This window comes from Pteronotus mesoamericanus, unplaced genomic scaffold, assembly GCF_021234165.1.
Source record: "Pteronotus mesoamericanus isolate MK-2021 breed Mesoamerican mustached bat unplaced genomic scaffold, CSHL_Meso_final contig_24, whole genome shotgun sequence".
NCBI lineage: Eukaryota > Metazoa > Chordata > Mammalia > Chiroptera > Mormoopidae > Pteronotus > Pteronotus mesoamericanus.
Window position 1 is genome coordinate 28,795,691 of NW_026555100.1, and position 17,134 is coordinate 28,812,824.

A 17,134-nucleotide genomic window follows, 5' to 3' on the forward strand; every position below is an offset into this window, starting at 1 on the left:
AAGCCGCCTCCGCGCCGCCTCTGCCTCGACGCGGAACAAACGGTTAAAGATTTTGGGCAGCGTCTCGCGGGGGGAGGAGCCAGGGACCCAATCCGCAATTAAAGATGAACTTTGGGTGAACTAATTTGTCTGACCAAGGTAACGTGGGCAGCAACCTGGGCCTCCTATAAAGCGGGCGCGCGGCGGGGTTTGGAGTGCTGGCGGCGGCAGCAGGTGACGCGGGAGGTCGCAGCGCGCCATGGGTCTCTTGGCGCTGCTGGCCAGTGCGCTCTGCACCTTCGTGCTACCGCTGCTGCTCTTCCTAGCCGCGATCAAACTCTGGGACCTGTACTGCGTGAGCAGCCGCGACCGCAGCTGCGCCCTCCCTTTGCCCCCCGGAACTATGGGCTTCCCCTTCTTTGGGGAAACATTGCAGATGGTGCTACAGGTAAGGGAGCTCGGGGCGGGACAGGACGATTCTCTGGACTCGGCTCCAGGGTTCCACTGAAGCCGGGGCAGGCGCCCCCGGGAGGACGTGACTACGGCTAGGATCTGGGCAAGCCCGAGACGCGGCGCTCCCCGGCGCCCCCTCACGCCCGCCTCTCCTCTCCGCTTTCCTTTCGCAGCGAAGGAAGTTCCTGCAGATGAAGCGCAGGAAATACGGCTTCATCTACAAGACGCATCTGTTCGGGCGGCCCACGGTGCGAGTGATGGGCGCCGACAACGTGCGGCGCATCTTGCTCGGGGAGCACCGGCTAGTGTCCGTCCACTGGCCCGCGTCGGTGCGCACCATCCTGGGCTCCGGCTGCCTTTCTAACCTGCACGACTCCTCGCACAAGCAGCGCAAGAAGGTGAGGGAGGAGGTGAAGGCGCCTGGACCGGAAGGGGGACCCCATTCGCCGGCGGGGTTTACGCAGAGTGATGCTGGGCGAGCGCTAGCTGCAGGAGGCGTCGGCTAGGACCCTCTCCAGCCCAGCTTAGCTTTCCCAGCCGGGAAAGTGCCCTGGGTCTGGCGGAGCTGGGTTGTCTGGAAGGGGACCCCGGCCGACGAGAGGAGTGGGGCCGGGTTTTAACATTCTCCCCTCCTCGGGGCTCAGGTGATTATGCGGGCCTTCAGCCGTGAGGCGCTCCAGTGCTACGTGCCGGTGATCGCCGAAGAAGTGGGACACTGCTTGGAGCAGTGGCTGAGTTGCGGCGAGCGGGGCCTCCTGGTCTACCCCCAGGTGAAGCGCCTGATGTTCCGCATCGCCATGCGCATCCTGCTGGGCTGCGAGTCTCGTCTGGCGAGCGGCGGGGACGCCGAGCAGCAGCTGGTGGAGGCCTTCGAGGAAATGACCCGCAATCTCTTCTCGTTGCCCATCGATGTGCCCTTCAGCGGGCTATACCGGGTAATGGCGGCAAGCAGGGTGCGGAGCTAGGGGCTCGGGGGCACGGGTGTCCGGCTTCTGCTCACTGCGGTGCGCTCTTTGCGCTCAGGGCATGAAAGCGCGGAACCTTATCCACGCGCGCATCGAAGAGAACATTCGCGCCAAGATCTGCCGGCTGCGGGCGGCCGAGGCGGGCGGAGACTACAAAGATGCGCTGCAGCTGTTGATCGAGCACTCGTGGGAGAGGGGAGAGAGGCTGGATATGCAGGTGAGTGGCAGCTTCCAAAGGGGCACTGCGGAGTTTAGGCTCCTGGCTTTCCAAATGCTATTCCTGGGATCCCCAAAGCGCCGGCCTGGGGCCCAGCTTCCAGGAGAGGGCAGCCTGCACATACACCCGCGATGTGGCGCGGAAGGAGTTGAGACACCGGGAGGAGAGCTGTGGAAGAGGCTGCAGCGGATCAGGGAGCGTCCCCTAGCCCTTCCAGGTGTTAAAGGGAAAGTTGGAATTTGCAAAATGTAAATAAGAAATCTTGGGCAATTTTATTTAATTGCCCAAGTAAGGCTTCAATTCAAGAGTTCCCGGTAGACTGGGATTTTACTGGCCTTCCTGCTTCAGCTACAAACTGACGTTACATTCTGCTTAGAATTAAAAAAAAAAAAAAAAAAAAAAAAAAAAAAAAGTTGCTTTCTTTGACTTTCTGTCAGCAAAATTTAGCCCTTCTCCTCTTCCCTCCAGAACTGGCAGCTGGGTTGTGAGTAATTAATCCTTCTGTAAAATTACGTGCAGACTTGTAAAAAAAATGTTCATCTTATTTCACTTTCAGGCACTTAAGCAATCTTCAACCGAACTCCTCTTTGGGGGACATGAAACCACAGCCAGTGCTGCTACATCTCTGATCACTTACCTGGGGCTCTACCCTCATGTCCTCCAGAAAGTGCGGGAAGAGCTGAAGAGTAAGGTAGGGGATTCTGAGGGTTCCCTATTACCTTAAGAAATTCCTCTGCTTCCTAGCTAACTTCCCAGTCCATAAGTCAGCTGCCTTTGCTGAGTATTTTAACGGGCAGGGCTCAGGGGCGGGTGGATGGATGGGAACAGAGAATTTGCTTTGTGAATAAAAAGGGGGAATCTTGAGCTGTGCTCCTACTCAAGCAGGGTGTGACCTTGTATCCCTGCCCTAGCTGCACCTTTTGCAGAATCTTGGAGGTTTTCATATAGGTTCCATTTTCTTGGATTTGTGTGTTCAAGGGCATGAATAAGGGACTTCTAGGTGGGTGGCAGCAGGTGGTGGTGATGGGGGAGGGGAAGAAGCTTCGTGGTTCTAACTAGTGAGCAGCATTCTCTTGGAACTGTAAATAAGAGAGTGGATTTGGTCCAAGGGTGGAGGCAAATGGTCACTCGCTGCTCACTGTTTTCCCCCTCACGCTCTTCCATCATGGGGCCCTTTGGGTCTGGTCGCCACTTAAACCCTGTTTATGTCTGCTGGTCTGATTTTATTGGAGCACAAAATAACCGTTCACCTCTGTATGACTGTTTTGATAGGGTTTACTTTGCAAGAGCAATCAAGACAACAAGTTGGACATGGAAACTTTGGAACAGCTTAAATACATTGGGTGTGTTATTAAAGAGACCCTTCGACTGAATCCCCCAGTTCCAGGAGGGTTTCGGGTTGCCCTTAGGACTTTTGAATTAAATGTAAGTTAAAAGCTCTCCTCTCCCATTTTGTTGTGGTTTTAAATATTCCCTTGCTTCGCTGTGCATTGGCTTATAATGCTTTTGATAACAGTGTCCTGCCCCTCGTTCCAGCGACCTGAACGCCTGTCTGTCTGTCTCTCCCTCCCACCCTTTGTTTTAACTCATAACTCCAAAGATATCAGCAATAGCTTTTTGTTGCTGAAGGTTAGATTCCAGTTTGTCAGCCCCAGGACTTCATAATCTTTTGCAGGGATACCAGATTCCCAAAGGCTGGAATGTTATCTACAGCATCTGTGATACTCACGATGTGGCTGACATCTTCACCAACAAGGAAGAATTTAATCCTGACCGGTTTATGCTGCCGCACCCTGAGGATGCATCCAGGTTTAGCTTCATTCCATTTGGAGGAGGCCTGAGGAGCTGTGTAGGGAAAGAGTTTGCAAAAATTCTTCTCAAAATATTTACAGTGGAGCTGGCCAGGCATTGTGACTGGAGGCTTCTAAATGGACCTCCTACAATGAAAACCAGCCCCACTGTGTACCCTGTGGATGATCTGCCGGCGCGGTTCACCCGGTTCCAGGGAGAAATCTGACGGGCATGAATGCCTACACCTCGGACTGACTTATTGGGAGTGTACATATGAGTTTTTACATAGTGTCATGTTGATTTTATTATATTTAATTTCTAAATGTATATTATAATATTTATGTGTCTCTACTATGGTACCACAGTCTTTAAATATTAAAATAATGAATTTTGTATAGTTTCCAAATAAAGTGAATTTGAAGGTGTTTGTCTTGTATTTAAGATTTCTATGTAGGAAAAACTCACTGGTGCAGTATTTGTACTTATTCTATTTAACCAGGTTCCTAGATGTCTCCCCGCATGGCTGTATTTGTCATCCTTACATATCTGTTTTCTACGAGGAAGGAACTTTAGCTGTTTTTTCCTCTTAACAGTTATATTAGAGAACATATAGTGGATATGTGTATTAGTCCAAAGGTAACTTTGTAAAATTTCTATGGCAATTTAGATTTCCTACTTGGGAAATCTATCAAAGTTAATTTTAGATTTTTGGTGATTTTGTTTTACTTTAGGAAAAGATGACTTTGAAAAGGTAACACTTTGAGAACAATCACATTCTAACATAAACCCTTCAGCCATAAACTTATGTTTAGTAAACATATCCATGTTGTCACACAGCAACAGAACTGTTTTCTGAAGCCAAGGTTTTAGGTAGGACAAAACCAGTCCCTCCAGTAATGGATGCTTATTGACTAAAGTGAGACCAAAAATCACTGGTGTGTTTCCCTTACTCAGAAGTTGCCATGAAAACAGTACTGGGAAAGGCCAGTCTCTGGTTTAGATAAGTGAGTCCAGGTTTTCTCTACTGAAAATAAGGCAGGAGGAGTAGATTTAGCAAACTGACAGATAAAGTTTTTATCTATGCTGGGCAATAGGGTGTGAGCCTGACATGACTGATAAAATGGCCCAGTCGTGACCCTGTGAACCTTGGCTAACCCCCGCGAAAGCAGTGTTGTCACATTTCTGACCCTGGCATAGCCATGTTCTAAGCTGAAGGCCAGACTCCATCCAGAAAGGTTAGCCCCGGTGACTTGCTTATGCAAGCACATTTTCAGTTTTGAAATGGCACAATCTGCTTACTGAACCTCTGATGGCTTGTAGGTTTTGGACTTTAAACTTTTCATTACAATTTTAAAATTTGGCAATGCTGCAGAAACTGGGTGGTCTAAATAGGTGTTTGAAAAGGGTCTGTCTACAATTAGAGTTTACATGTTCTACCTGACTTTAGTTTTTTTAGGTAGAACTTAGATTGTACTTATTGTTGGAGTCCTTTGATTTTTAAGGACTGTTTACATAACAACTTGTAATTCCTATAATAACCTTATAATATTTTTTTAAATGAGAAATTACAGGCTCATTTAGTTCCAGCCCAAGCTCTTGTGTACTGTGGCGTGCGGAGCTGACCTTTCCCCCGGTAACAGTCACCCTAGATCATTCCAGCTGGGAGCATGCTAGCCTGAGGACATTATTTCAGATAATTTATACAAGGCCAGTTTTTAAGGACTTCAATACTTTTCATTTGCCAGGAAACAGTTGGCCTTTCAAAACGTTTTTGGTGACTCTATGACCGCGTGTCCCTGTGAGCAATGAGTAGAAAGAAAATTTGAGCCATTTTAGCATATAATTCAATTTTTTAAATTCAAATTTATTTTTTATCTGGAGAGCTTTGAGGAAAGTGCTCTGGCTTGCATTTCCTGGGGCTACATTAAGCCCGATTCTCATTGATTACAGAGTAGTGCAGAATTCACCTCAAAAATACGTTAAAAATGCAATCTTTGTTAATGTGCTTAGTGCTGAGTGAAGGCAGCCGAGAGTGTGAGGCAGGGTCAATGCCTGTGGGCCACCTCTGTCTGGGGCAAGTGTGTGCCATGGCCCAGGCCTCTCTGCTGAGAAGTCTTCCCGGAGGAACCGGGCACCAGAGTCGGGCTGGGCCAGAGTTTCTGAAGGAGGGGAGACCACGGGGGCAAATGACTCTTTGGGGCTCCCAGGCACATGGCACACTGACTGAAGGGCACATCACTGGGACAGGTGGATCTGCCAAGCTGGGGAAGGGAGCGCCCTCTGCCTACCCTTCCACATGTGCCCTTTGCCGTGGCCGCCTCTCTTGAATAAGGGGTCGGGTGCCACCAATGACAGGCCATTTTCTAGGCTGGCATGTGAAAGCCTTCAGCTGTGTCTATAATTTGCATTCAGAGGGATTGTAGCCTTCCCCAAGCTTAGCCCTCAGAGGCCCAGAGAGGGACTGTGATTTGCCTGGGGCCACCCAGGGAGTGGCGGAGCTAGCAAAGGCCTCCGGGTGCCTTCCCCCAACTCTTTCTTTTCTTTTCTTTTTTTTTCCCAATAGCTAATAACACCTGTCTAATTTCTCTCCCACTTTCTGTTGCCGGACAACTAGGCCCAGGGGTCTTCACCTCCTAACATCCCTTCGTATCCCCTGACTTCCCTTCATATCCCCTGCCACCGTTCCCCTGCCCTGTGACGGTCAACATCAGTTCTCTTGCAGGCCACCAAAGACAACTGGTGAAGTGAGAGCCGTGACTGGGAGTGGCTGCTCCTCCACATCTCTCATCTCCTGAGAGGTTTCAGGGTGCTCGGCGCACCTTGCCACCCCCCAGAGGTCCACAAGGGGGCGGACTTCTCCCTTCTATGCCAAACTCAGGGCCCAGGGGTTGCCCCACCAGTGTCCCTGAAATCCAGCGTCCACAGGCTCTGGCGCAGGGCCTGCTTTTCCCCCAGACAGCTGGAGGCTACAGACCACTTAGGGCTTAGGAAATCCTCAGCCTCAGGCCTGGTCAAGCTGCCTGGCCTCCCTGGGAGGGCCACCCAGGGCTGGGTTGATGGGGATCATCACTCAGTTCCTGAGGTGGCCACCATCCCACTGTGGTCTCCGAGGTCAGCTGGCTCGCCTTCCCAGTGTTGCCCACATTCTTCTATGTTGCTCTCACTATCCTGGAAAACGGCCCTGGTTTTGGGGAGGTGGGGAGCATGGTTTTCAAAGGACATGAACATACCAGTCAGTGTTCAGGGGACCTTAACCGGGCCAAGAAGCCATCCCTCCAAAGCACTGCGGGAGGAATTAGGGGTGTGTAAGAGATGTTGTGGTGGCCCCACCTTTGCGTAAGGGGCTGTTGCAGAAAATACGGGTTTGGACCTGTTCTGAAGGACGTAGCGTGCACTTAGGAGGAGAAGTTAGAAGAAGATGTTAGCACCATATAAGGAGAACATTTTGAGACATTAGAGAGAGCCCTTTGCTGTGCCATAGTCTTCCTCGTGAGAGAGCAAGCTCCCTGTCAATGGAGGCAACCAAACAAGCTGAGTCACTAAGCCGCCGCAGGGATTCTCACAGGGAAGTAGAGGTTATGTTAGGATGATTCGAGTGAATCTCTGAGATTTGATTCTGTATTGATTCAGTTCCTCAGATTTCTGCTTCACTTTGAAATGCTTAATTAGCTCCAATCTAGGGAGACAGGACATCCCCACATCCTTTCCTGGCAGCATTCAGCAGTCCTTGGGGGTCACTCTGCCAAACCTGGACAGATGTGGAGGGCGAGGCCAGGGAGGCCCGACGCCTGACCTGGGAGAGGGGCTGAGCACCCTGTGTTGATTGCTAGGGAGCCTCTCCCCTGCCAGTACTTCCAGCTCCAGCACCCCTCTGGCCTCCCCAGGCTGTGCCATGCTGACCGCCCACTTGGCCTGGCTTCTGGGGTAACACCCAGCAACTTTCCCAGGGTTCCCCAGTCTCTGAGGTGCCACGCACTGACATTGGGCTTATCCCACTATACTTTGTCTCCGCCTCCTAAAAAGACTTAAAGGCAGGAATTATATCTTATCATTGTAATCTTGTAACAGCTCATTCTCCCGTACCTTCCTGCCCTCTCCCAGAACAGACTCACTCGTAGTAGGTGTTCTTTGAGAGAGAAAGAGTCCTGGGGCTGAGCCACACCATTCACCTTATGTGTCTCCAGCTTTGTGGTGCCATTTTTTTTTTTTTTTTTTTTTGAAAAGTGAAACTTTCATCCTTGGAAAATCTCAGTGGACGCAAGCTTACACGGCTGTGGTTTAACAGCATGTCACATTCCTGAAACCAACGCTCCATGGGAATTTGGCCAAACAAGCTTTCCTTCGTTTGAAGTACAGTCAACTTGAGTTAGAACCCTGAGACAGGGTGGAAACTTAGCCCTGGATTACGTGGTGGGTTTTCTGGGTGAGAGTTATCGTGTTGCAATGTTCATAGCCACGTACCCACAACACAGAAGCTGACCCACACTGCATGATTTCTCACCACCGACCGCCCCTCCCTGGTCCATTGAGAGGTTTGGAATCTACTCCATTTCTGACTGTAGATGCTTCCAGATTTTTACCTGAAATTACTAATAGGTTCACTTAATTCAAGTGCGTTGCAAGAGATGACAAGTTGTTTTGCTTATAATAGATATTTGACAAAACACATTGATCGATTCATTTAAGTACAGCCATATCATCCAGTGTAACAGTAACTTATGTAAGGATAGAGGAGGGGTTTTGGTATTCTGAAATGGAAAGTTTGTTTAATGTTAATTACTCACCGGCTTTTAGAGCTGGAGGTGTAACAGTGGAAAATTGTAGAGGTGGGGAATTCTAACCCACCCCAGGATTCCTTTGCCATTGTTTCTGTAAATGCTGATTGACTAATATGTAGCTTGCAGATAAACAGCATGTTTGTATAAGAATCCTAGGAACTAACTTCAAAAGATACAGATTCTGACCTTCAGGCATCCTTGCTCTGGGAGATTTGGTGACCTTTGACTGTGGAGCCGGGATGACGTGAAGCCAGAAGGACTAAACCAGGATGACGCACGCGGGACCATCACTTGCCTTATTGGAATGGGCTGTGCTCGTCTGCACGTAGAGAATTTTGCAACCCCCTCCCCTTGATCTCTTTGTTCTATTCCCCTCTCCCTCCTTAAAAAAAACCTCTGCCTCCCCTGAGAGGGGGAAATGGGCTTTGAGACATGAGTCCCCTATCTTCCAGGGGACCGGCACCTGAAAATAAACTGCTGATCTTAACCTCAGCACCTGCCTCTTGAGTATTGGCTTTCGAAGTGGCAGGCGGCCGGACCTGCGTTCAGTTACAGTGGGGAGATCATGGACTCAAGCCCCTCACTTTACACCCGAGAAATCTGAGGCTCTGAGAAATTTAAGGTCATAACAGAGAATCAGGCCTGGCTGTCTGGTGTCCGGCACATTGTAGGATTAGCCCTTAATTTAAAAAAACAAAAACACTATTTTGTTTATTTATATACATGTCAGGAAAATAAAGGCAGGTGAATGGATTATTTGAGACCAAATTGTTCGCAGGGTCTTGCTACCCACTGTACCTCTCGGAGGGGCTGTGAGAACTTGGGGTTGTATGGCCACACATCCCGCAAGGATTTGATGCAAAGCCTGGCAGAACGTACAGGTGGCTGGTGCTTCGGGTGGGGCTCGCGCTGGGGCTGCACGTTGGTAGTGCTGGACACTCAGACATTTTGAGCTCCTTCAACTGAACATCAGAAAATGATTCCTATTATAGGTTCAACTGTATTCCTCCTCCCCCCACTAAAAAAATAATAATGCTGAAGTCCTAACTCTCAGTACATCCAGATGTGATGTTATTTTGAAATAGGGTCTTCACAGAGATAATGAAGTTAAAATGAGGACTTAGGGTGGGCTCTAACCCAGTATGACTGGAGTCTTTAAGAGAAGGGGGAATCTGACCCTGGGAAAGACACACACAGAGGGAAGATGAAGAGAAGACACAGGGAGAATACTGCGCGAAGATGGAGGGCTGGGGGATGTATTTGCAGTTCAAGGAGAGCCAAGATTTCCCACAAACCACCAGACACTAGGAAGAGTCGGTGAAGGATTCCAGTACAGGTTTTAGAGGAAGCCAGCACCTTGATTTCGGACTCACAGCCTCCAGAACTGGGAGACAACCGGTTTCTGTTGTTCTGAGCCACCCCGTTTGTGCTGCTTTTTTATGGCAGCCCTAGGGACCTGGTCCAGTGCCTCAGGGTGAAGGACATTATTTGTGAGGAACAGCTGTCCTCCAGCTTTGACCTGCCTAAAATGCCCTGGACAGCTTGCTGTAGTACAGATTGCTGGGTCCCACTCCACAGGTTTTAAATAGATCCAAGAATTTACTTTTCTAGCAGGTTGCCAGGTGGTGCTGATGCTAATGCTGCTGGTCCTGAGACCACACTTTGAGAACCGCTGGTGAAAAAACCTTCTTATCCCTAAGGCGAGGGTCACAGACGCAGCAGGGCTAGCTGGTAATTTTATCGAGGGACATGCGCCAGGGGAGAGACATCTGAAGGTGGTGGGAGTGCCGATGCAGGGCGTACCAGCCCCCTCTTAAGGGGCAGGTGCTGCTCAGCCCCTGCCTATCCTTGACCTGTAGGAATGAAAGCCCTACCAATCTTTCAGAAGATGCTGGAATTCAGACTTGCATGAAAATATTCTGTTTTCTAGATGTTGGTAACTAATCCACATTTAAAAAAAAAATTAGGCACCCTGACTGGTGTGTCTCTGGGCATCATCCCACAAAGCGACGGGTCACTGGTTCGATTGCTGGTCAGGGCACATGCCTGGGCTGAGGGGTTTGGTCCCCAGTCTGGGCATGTGCAAGAAGCAACCGATTGCTGTTTCTCTCTCACATTGATGTTCTCTCTCCCTCTCTTTCTCCCTCCCTTGTCCTCTCTGTAAAAGTAAAGAAATAAAATCTTTTTAAAAAAAATTAGAGAGCCAAAATAAAACTTGTTTTTGGCCCTGCTGGCTGTGAGTTTGCAACTTCGTGTGTCTTTCCTCACTGGGGGGTTTTCAGAGTGTTCAGCTGAGGGTGGCCTAGCTGAGCGGTTCCTTGTCGTTGGGTTGCAGTCGGGATGGTGGCTGGGGCTGCACCATCCGAAGGCTTGACTGAAGCTGGAGGATCCGCTTCTGAGAAGGCTCCTTCACGGAGCTGTTGGCTGGAGGCCCCAGGACCTTGCTATTTGAGTCTCTTCACAGGACTGCTTGGGTGTCCTCACAATACAGCCACTGGCTTCCCCTAGAGCAAGGGATCTACAAAACCAGTAGGACAGAGGCCTCCATTTCTTTTATGACCCGGCGCTGGAAGTCATACTCCATCACTTCCACAACATCCTATTGATTACATAGGTTGGCCCCATCCAGTGTAAGAGAGAGCCACATGAGGAGGTGAATACCAGGAGGTGAGACTTGTCGGGGCCCATCTTCGAGGCTGGCTACCATAGTTAGTTTCTGAGTACATGAGTAGACTGTTTCCCTGCCCTCTCTGTAAAGTTTTGTTTAAAAAAAAAATTTTTTTTTTTATCTCCTTTGGGCAGTCTAATGTTTTCTAATATTACCCAATAAATCTTTCTAATATTAGGTAATAAACCTGATATTATCTAATACATTTAGTATTTTCCAATTTCTAATTTTTAAAAAAATTTTATTTTAAATTTTATTTTTGGATTTTTTTAGAAAGAGGGGAAGGAAGGTAGAAAGAAAGAGAGAGAAACACCAATTGGTTGTCTTCTGAACACACCCCAACAGCGTACTGAACCCACAACGCAGGCATGTGCCCCAACCGGGAATTGAACCAGTGACCTTTTGGTCTGTGACTCAACGCCCAGGGATAATTTCTAATATTTTCATTGTGACCTGTCACCTGTGGGCATTGACAGCTGCCATATTGAACTGCTCAGCTGCATAGAGCCTAAGGGATCATCAGGACCAAGGCTGTCAGCTGGAGACTTGTATAGAGCCTGAGAGAGTGGTGTTTAAACTCTTCTGCTTGCCAAAGTCTTTAACTAGCCCACTTCCTTCATGTATATTGCTTTTCAGGCCCCTGAGTTATCTCACCTGGACCTAATCCAACCACCCTGGTTTCCTGGGACCCAGCGGTTTTAGTGGAAAAACTGGGACAGTCCTAGGAAAACTCAGATGGTTGGTTGCCCTAGTTAACCACAGTATTTGACAAATGAGGAAAATTCAGTTAGCCAGCAGATGTGATTTGATCAGATCCTTACAACTCGAAGTGTGGTCCATTAACCAGTAGCATCTGCATCACTGGTTAGAAATACATCTCAGCCTCCACCCCAGACCTGCTGAATCAAACTGCAATTTAACAAGAGTCCCAGATGAATCTTATGCACATTCCATAAGTTTGAGACTCTCCAGATCTGAGCAAAACCTGCACTTGGGCTGGCTGAGGATTCAGATTTTCTGTCCATGTGCATAAAATAGATCTAACAATGACCCACTTGTACTGTAGTAATCTAACATTGACATGCACATCTTATGTTTTCTTCCTGCCTCCCCTAACTCCCCAAAATAAAAGTCATCTAAAATTTCGTTGTTGGAAGGAACCTAAAAGTCCCATTCTTACCCAGAGTTGAGTAGTGGTTTCCATAAAGTGCTTTTGCAGATGAGGGGAGACTGCTGGGCATTTAGGTTATTTCCAGTTTCAGATACTCCAAGCAACGTGTGCTAGATACATATCCTTGTATGTGTAGCCATTCGTACAAACTAGTGCTTTGTTTCTGTAGGATTGATTCCCGAAAGTGAGGTTGCTGCATCAATGAGAATGTAAATTTAAAATTGCAAAATGGTGTCTGTCCAAAGAGGAGTGTTGGGAAAAAAAAAAATAGTAGTACCTTTATATTATGGAAAATCATGAAGCCATAATAGAGTGACTACCATAGACATTTGCCGCCTCGAGAAATGGCTATGGTATGCTGTTAAGGAGTGAGAATCAGTTGCAGGAGGACTTAGCTACCTGGTGAGGAGACTCGAGGGGCATATTTTGCGTGGAGATTCATCACACTGTCTGAGTACATTTATAGATGCTTCTTCTGGTCGGAAAACTATGTGTTGATTTTGTGATTAGGAATTTTAGGACAGAGAAAAAGTGAAGGTGCTGTGGCTGAAGTGAATGGGACCCCACGGGTCCGCTGTCAGTCTCCCCTTTCTTCCCTCCCTTCCCACCTCCAGCCTTCCCCCTTCTCTGCTTTCAGAAACAATGGTCCAGTTGCTGGTTGTGAACACCTGTTTGGCTGAGCTCAGGTCACTTGCCAGTGCCCTGGCTGCCAACTTCGGGGAGAGGGCAAATCTGACCTCCTTTTGTCTAAGGGGACTTTCTACCATCCTAATAGGGGGTGTGTTTTAATGAAAATTAGCCCCTAGTCAAAACTAAAGTGGAAAATCTTACAGGCTTTTGTGGTTGGGGAAGTAGTTCTGAGTTAGTTAACTATGTATATTTTTGTGGGGTGCAGCCAAAATTCATTGAGCAACTACTATATGTGCTAAGTATTTTGCATTCTCTCCTTTTATTCTAACAGCGTTTCTATGATGCGAGTGCAATTTTTAATGCTCTTTTATTTACACGTAGTCACTGAGGAACAAAATGGTTGTGTAACTTGTAACGTCACACAGCTGGTAAGCACCGGAGTCAGGATTTGAACCCAGGCTGGCTGAGTAAAAGATTCTGATCACTACATTATACTGACTTCAGGTTTTTAGTGCCTGGAATTGGCACTGATTATATCTGGAATAATAATTGTACTCCACTGTTCCTGATCACTTCGTATGTACCAGGCACAGTCCCAACTTTTGTACATGAATTACTTAATTTAATTCTCACAACAACCCCAGATGAGAAAATTGAAATTCAGAGATACCAGCAATTCACCCAGGGTCCCTCAGCTGGTGAGGGGCACAGTTGGGGTTCCAGCCCAGAGTATTTGTCATCAGACAAATACTGGAATGTCACACACTCAAGTTGACATGCCAGCACCGTCTGTCCATTCTGCTTACCAACACACCAATACACTTTTTCTTCTAGGTTGATCTGAAAGCAGTTCAGATCAGTTTCTTTGGGTGTATAGAACTTTGGGCAACTGTCAGGATAATTCTGCTGAAGTCATGGGTTTTATTTCAGTTTTTCATTTCATTTTGATGCTGAGGATCTGGTCCTAAGCTGATGTCAGCTAAAATCATTTAAATTAAAGCTGACCACTGTCATTTGTGAGGATTTGCTGGGAAAAAACTCTGAAAAGACAAAGGAGGTGTGTGTGTGTGTGCAGTACTAAATTTTCATCATTAGAGACATGATGGGAAAGAATAAGAAAGGGATAAGGAAGAGATCAATAGCATTTTTGTGTTGAATTGTTGCACATATAAAGTATAAAGATATGGCTCTTTTGTGGGTAATTTATTCAAATGAAAATTTTATTGCTAGAGGAAATGTGTTCTTTTCTAAGTGAAAAATACAGTTTATCCTCAATTTGAATTGCAAATCCTTCCAAAAGCAGAGTGGGAAGGAAGGAGAATGCCTAAAGGGAATGAGTTCTTTCTACTTCGTTTTATAAAAACTTCCTGAGACAAGCCTTAAGAAATCATAATTATTTTTAAAATTCAGGTATCCTCCTGATCTGCATATTTTAGATAAATCAAAATAACCAGATAATTTTATACAATATCAACGTGGTTTAATATGAAAAAAAAGACACTCAATACTCCTGCAGCTGGATGATTGGAAGCAGAAAATTGCAGGGTGTGTTTGGCAAACTGTGACTCTAGAAATCAGATTTGCCTCGAGAGGATAAACCACAGGATGGAGAACAGGGCTACAGAAGTGGGGGAAGGAAAGATGAATTAACATTTGGTTGGCCCTTGCTGAGAACTGTGCTGGGTGGTTTATATTTCTCTGTGTTCCACAGTCTATCGCCCCATAGCAGCGAGCATCACTCCACCCACTTTGCAGGGAGAATAACTGAAACTCAAGAAGGAAAACACGTGACTTGTCTCAATTTCCCTCGCTGGTAATTAGTTATAAGGTTATTGGAAAAGTTCAGACAAATGGAAGTAAAGGCATATTGGGTGTGTCAAGGAGGGTCGAGAAGCCGGAGATGTGGGGGAGGTGGGTGTGCTGGGGCTCGGTGAGGCTCTCGGTCAGGGAGTGACAGCAGGAGCCCAAGCTGGGCAGCCCCTGGGACGGGACACAGGTGAGGTTCCTGGGAGGGAAGGAGACCAGGAGCAGGCACTGGTTGGGTTTGTGGTGTGGGGACCCATGTAGCAACCAGGTAAAAGTGCGCCTAGGCTGGGCCCAAGTGTGCTTCTCAGGAGGGCTTGGCTTGTGGAGAGAATGATGTCAGCTGGGCCCCCGGGGCGCGGGGGGCGGGGTGGGGTGGCAGGTAGGGAGGGGCGCTAAGGACTTGGGAGGAGGCTGATGAGCCAGAGGCGGACTGGCCAGAGAGTGGGGGAGAAGCCAGGGAGCCAGGAAGCCAAGGGAGGAGGGAGAGAGGGGCGTGCGTGCATGCATATGTGTGTGTTTTAAGGCTCTTCAGGAGGTACCTCCAGAGGGCAGAGAGCCTGATGTAGGTCTAAGACAGAACTATAAAGAAAAAGGCAGAAGTCAGATTTTGAGGGGCTAAGCTTTCATCACTGAAACACACAAACAAGAGGAAAATTTGCTTCGTTATCTCTGTCTTCCATCTTAATGAACATGGTGGTTTTCCTGAATGAATGAAAACACGATGGAATTTTGTGAGCTTCAGGGAGGCAATAGGTCAACTGAGATGAAGGAAGAGAAGAGAGAGGAGAGGAGCCTTTATGTAAATCCTGGGTGATTACAGCCTGGTCGGAGGAGGGGCCCGGGGTCATCCAGTCCCCAACACTCCATGGGGACCTGGCTGGCACTTAACACATATCTCAGCAGGAAAGCCTGGGGGGCCTAGTCAGGAGGGGTCAGGAGCCCTTGGGCACTCAGTCCTGGGCTATGTCCCCTGCATCCAAGGTTGCTCACTTACCAAGTGGGGCTTCCCCTGCCCACTGACAGAGCAACTGGAATGAACCAGAGGAGGCAGGCTGGGTGCCCGGAGGGACTGGCATGAATTCTGTCAGCTCCTGCATCCTGGTAGTGCGGTGGCCAAGGCCTGAGGGCAGGGCAGGTTTGGGGGCATCCTGAAGAACCTTCTTTCTCATACCACTTGGAAAGCTGGTGACTGCTGTCCTCTTAAGTATGCCAGGTGCATTCAGGAGGTGCTACTAGGCAACTATATCATCATAGAAGAGCCCCTTCTGCTCAATTTTGAGGAAGAGGTGATGTCTTAGTTGACATGGGCTGCCATAACAAAATACAACAGACTGGGTGGTTAAAATAACAGAAATTTGCCCTGGTTGGTGTGGCTCAGTGGATTGAGCACTGGCCCCGTGCACCAAAAGGTTGCTGGTTCGATTCCCAGTCAGGGCACATGCCTGGGTTGCGGGCCAGGTCCCCAGTTGGGGGTGTGTGAGAGGCAACCAATCACTTTCACACATCAATGTTGCTCTCTCTCCCTTCCCCTCTCTAGAAGTAAGTAAATAAAAGCTAAAACAAGAAAAATTGTTTAACATAAAATAATAAAATCAAATAACAGAGATTTATTTTCTCACAGTTCTGGAGCCTAGGAGGTCTGAGGTCAAGATGATAGCTATCTCAATTCCTGGCAATGGCTCTCTTCCTGGCCTGCAGATGGCCGCCTCCTTGTGTCCTTGCAGTGCAGAGAGAGCTCTGGTGTCTCTTTCTTTTCTTATGAGGATGCCAACCCTATAGGATGAGGTTCTCACTCTTATGAATTTTTTTTTTGGCTACTCCATTTCCTATACTATTCTTAACATGCCCCTGTCTATTCTCTGCCCACCAATTAGCATGCCTTCTTTTTTTTTTTTTTAAGATTTTATTTCTTTTTAATATATATTTTATTGATTATGCTATTACAGTTGTCCCATTTTTTTCTCCCCTTTATTCCCCTCCACCCTGCATCACCCCACCCCTCAGCTTTCCCCTCCCCTCCCTTAGTTCATGTCCATGGGTCGTACATATAAGTTCTTTGGCCTCTCCATTTCCTGTACTATTCTTATCCTCTCCCTGGCTATTTTGTACCTACCATTTATGCTGTTTATTCCCTGTACATTTCCCCCCATTCTACCCCTTCCCCTCCCCTCTGATCTCCATTTCTATGATTCTGTTCCTGTTCTGGTTGTTTGCATTGATTGTTTTTGTTTTTGTTTTTATTAGGTTCAGTTGTTGATAATTGTGAGTTTGTTGTCATTTCACTGTTCATAGTTTTTGATTTTCTTCTTTTTCTTAGATAAGTTCCTTTAACATTTCATATAATAAGGCCTTGGTGACAATGAACTCCTTTAACTTGACCTTACCTGGGAAGCACTTTATCTGCCCTTCCATTCTAAATGATAGCTTTGTCAGATAGAGTGATCTTGGATGTAGGCACCTGCCTTTCATGACTTTGAATACTTCTTTCCAGCCCCTTCTTGCCTGCAAGGTTCCTTTTGAGCAATCAGCTGATAGTCTTATGGGAACTCCTTTGCGGGTAACTGTCTCCTTTTCTCTTGATGCTTTTAAGATTCTCTCCTTATCTTTAATCTTGGGTAACTTAATTATGATGTGCCTTGGTGTGTGCTTCCTTGGGCCCAACTTCTTTGGGACTCT

The 17,134-nt window shown here is 47.6% G+C and overlaps 1 protein-coding gene across 1 annotated transcript; it reads left to right on the top strand.

The window, feature by feature from the left end:
- Positions 1 to 216: 216 nt before the first annotated feature.
- LOC129069826 (cytochrome P450 26A1) lies at positions 217 to 3,766 on the top strand. The gene is made up of 7 exons (XM_054572471.1): positions 217 to 427; positions 606 to 830; positions 1,077 to 1,367; positions 1,456 to 1,614; positions 2,171 to 2,305; positions 2,887 to 3,039; positions 3,290 to 3,766. The coding sequence occupies exons 1-7, from the start codon at positions 239 to 241 to the stop codon at positions 3,629 to 3,631; spliced, it is 1,494 nt and encodes a 497-aa protein (XP_054428446.1). The 5' UTR covers positions 217 to 238; the 3' UTR covers positions 3,632 to 3,766.
- The last annotated feature ends 13,368 nt before the right edge of the window (positions 3,767 to 17,134 follow it).

Excerpts from the sequence above, each read along its gene's own strand:
- LOC129069826 (XM_054572471.1), top strand. The coding sequence starts at position 239 with ATGGGTCTCTTGGCGCTGCTGGCCAGTGCGCTCTGCACCTTCGTGCTA. Across the intron at positions 428-605 it reads CATTGCAGATGGTGCTACAG|CGAAGGAAGTTCCTGCAGAT; the intron begins GTAAGGGAGCTC and ends TTCCTTTCGCAG. Across the intron at positions 1,368-1,455 it reads CCTTCAGCGGGCTATACCGG|GGCATGAAAGCGCGGAACCT; the intron begins GTAATGGCGGCA and ends CTTTGCGCTCAG.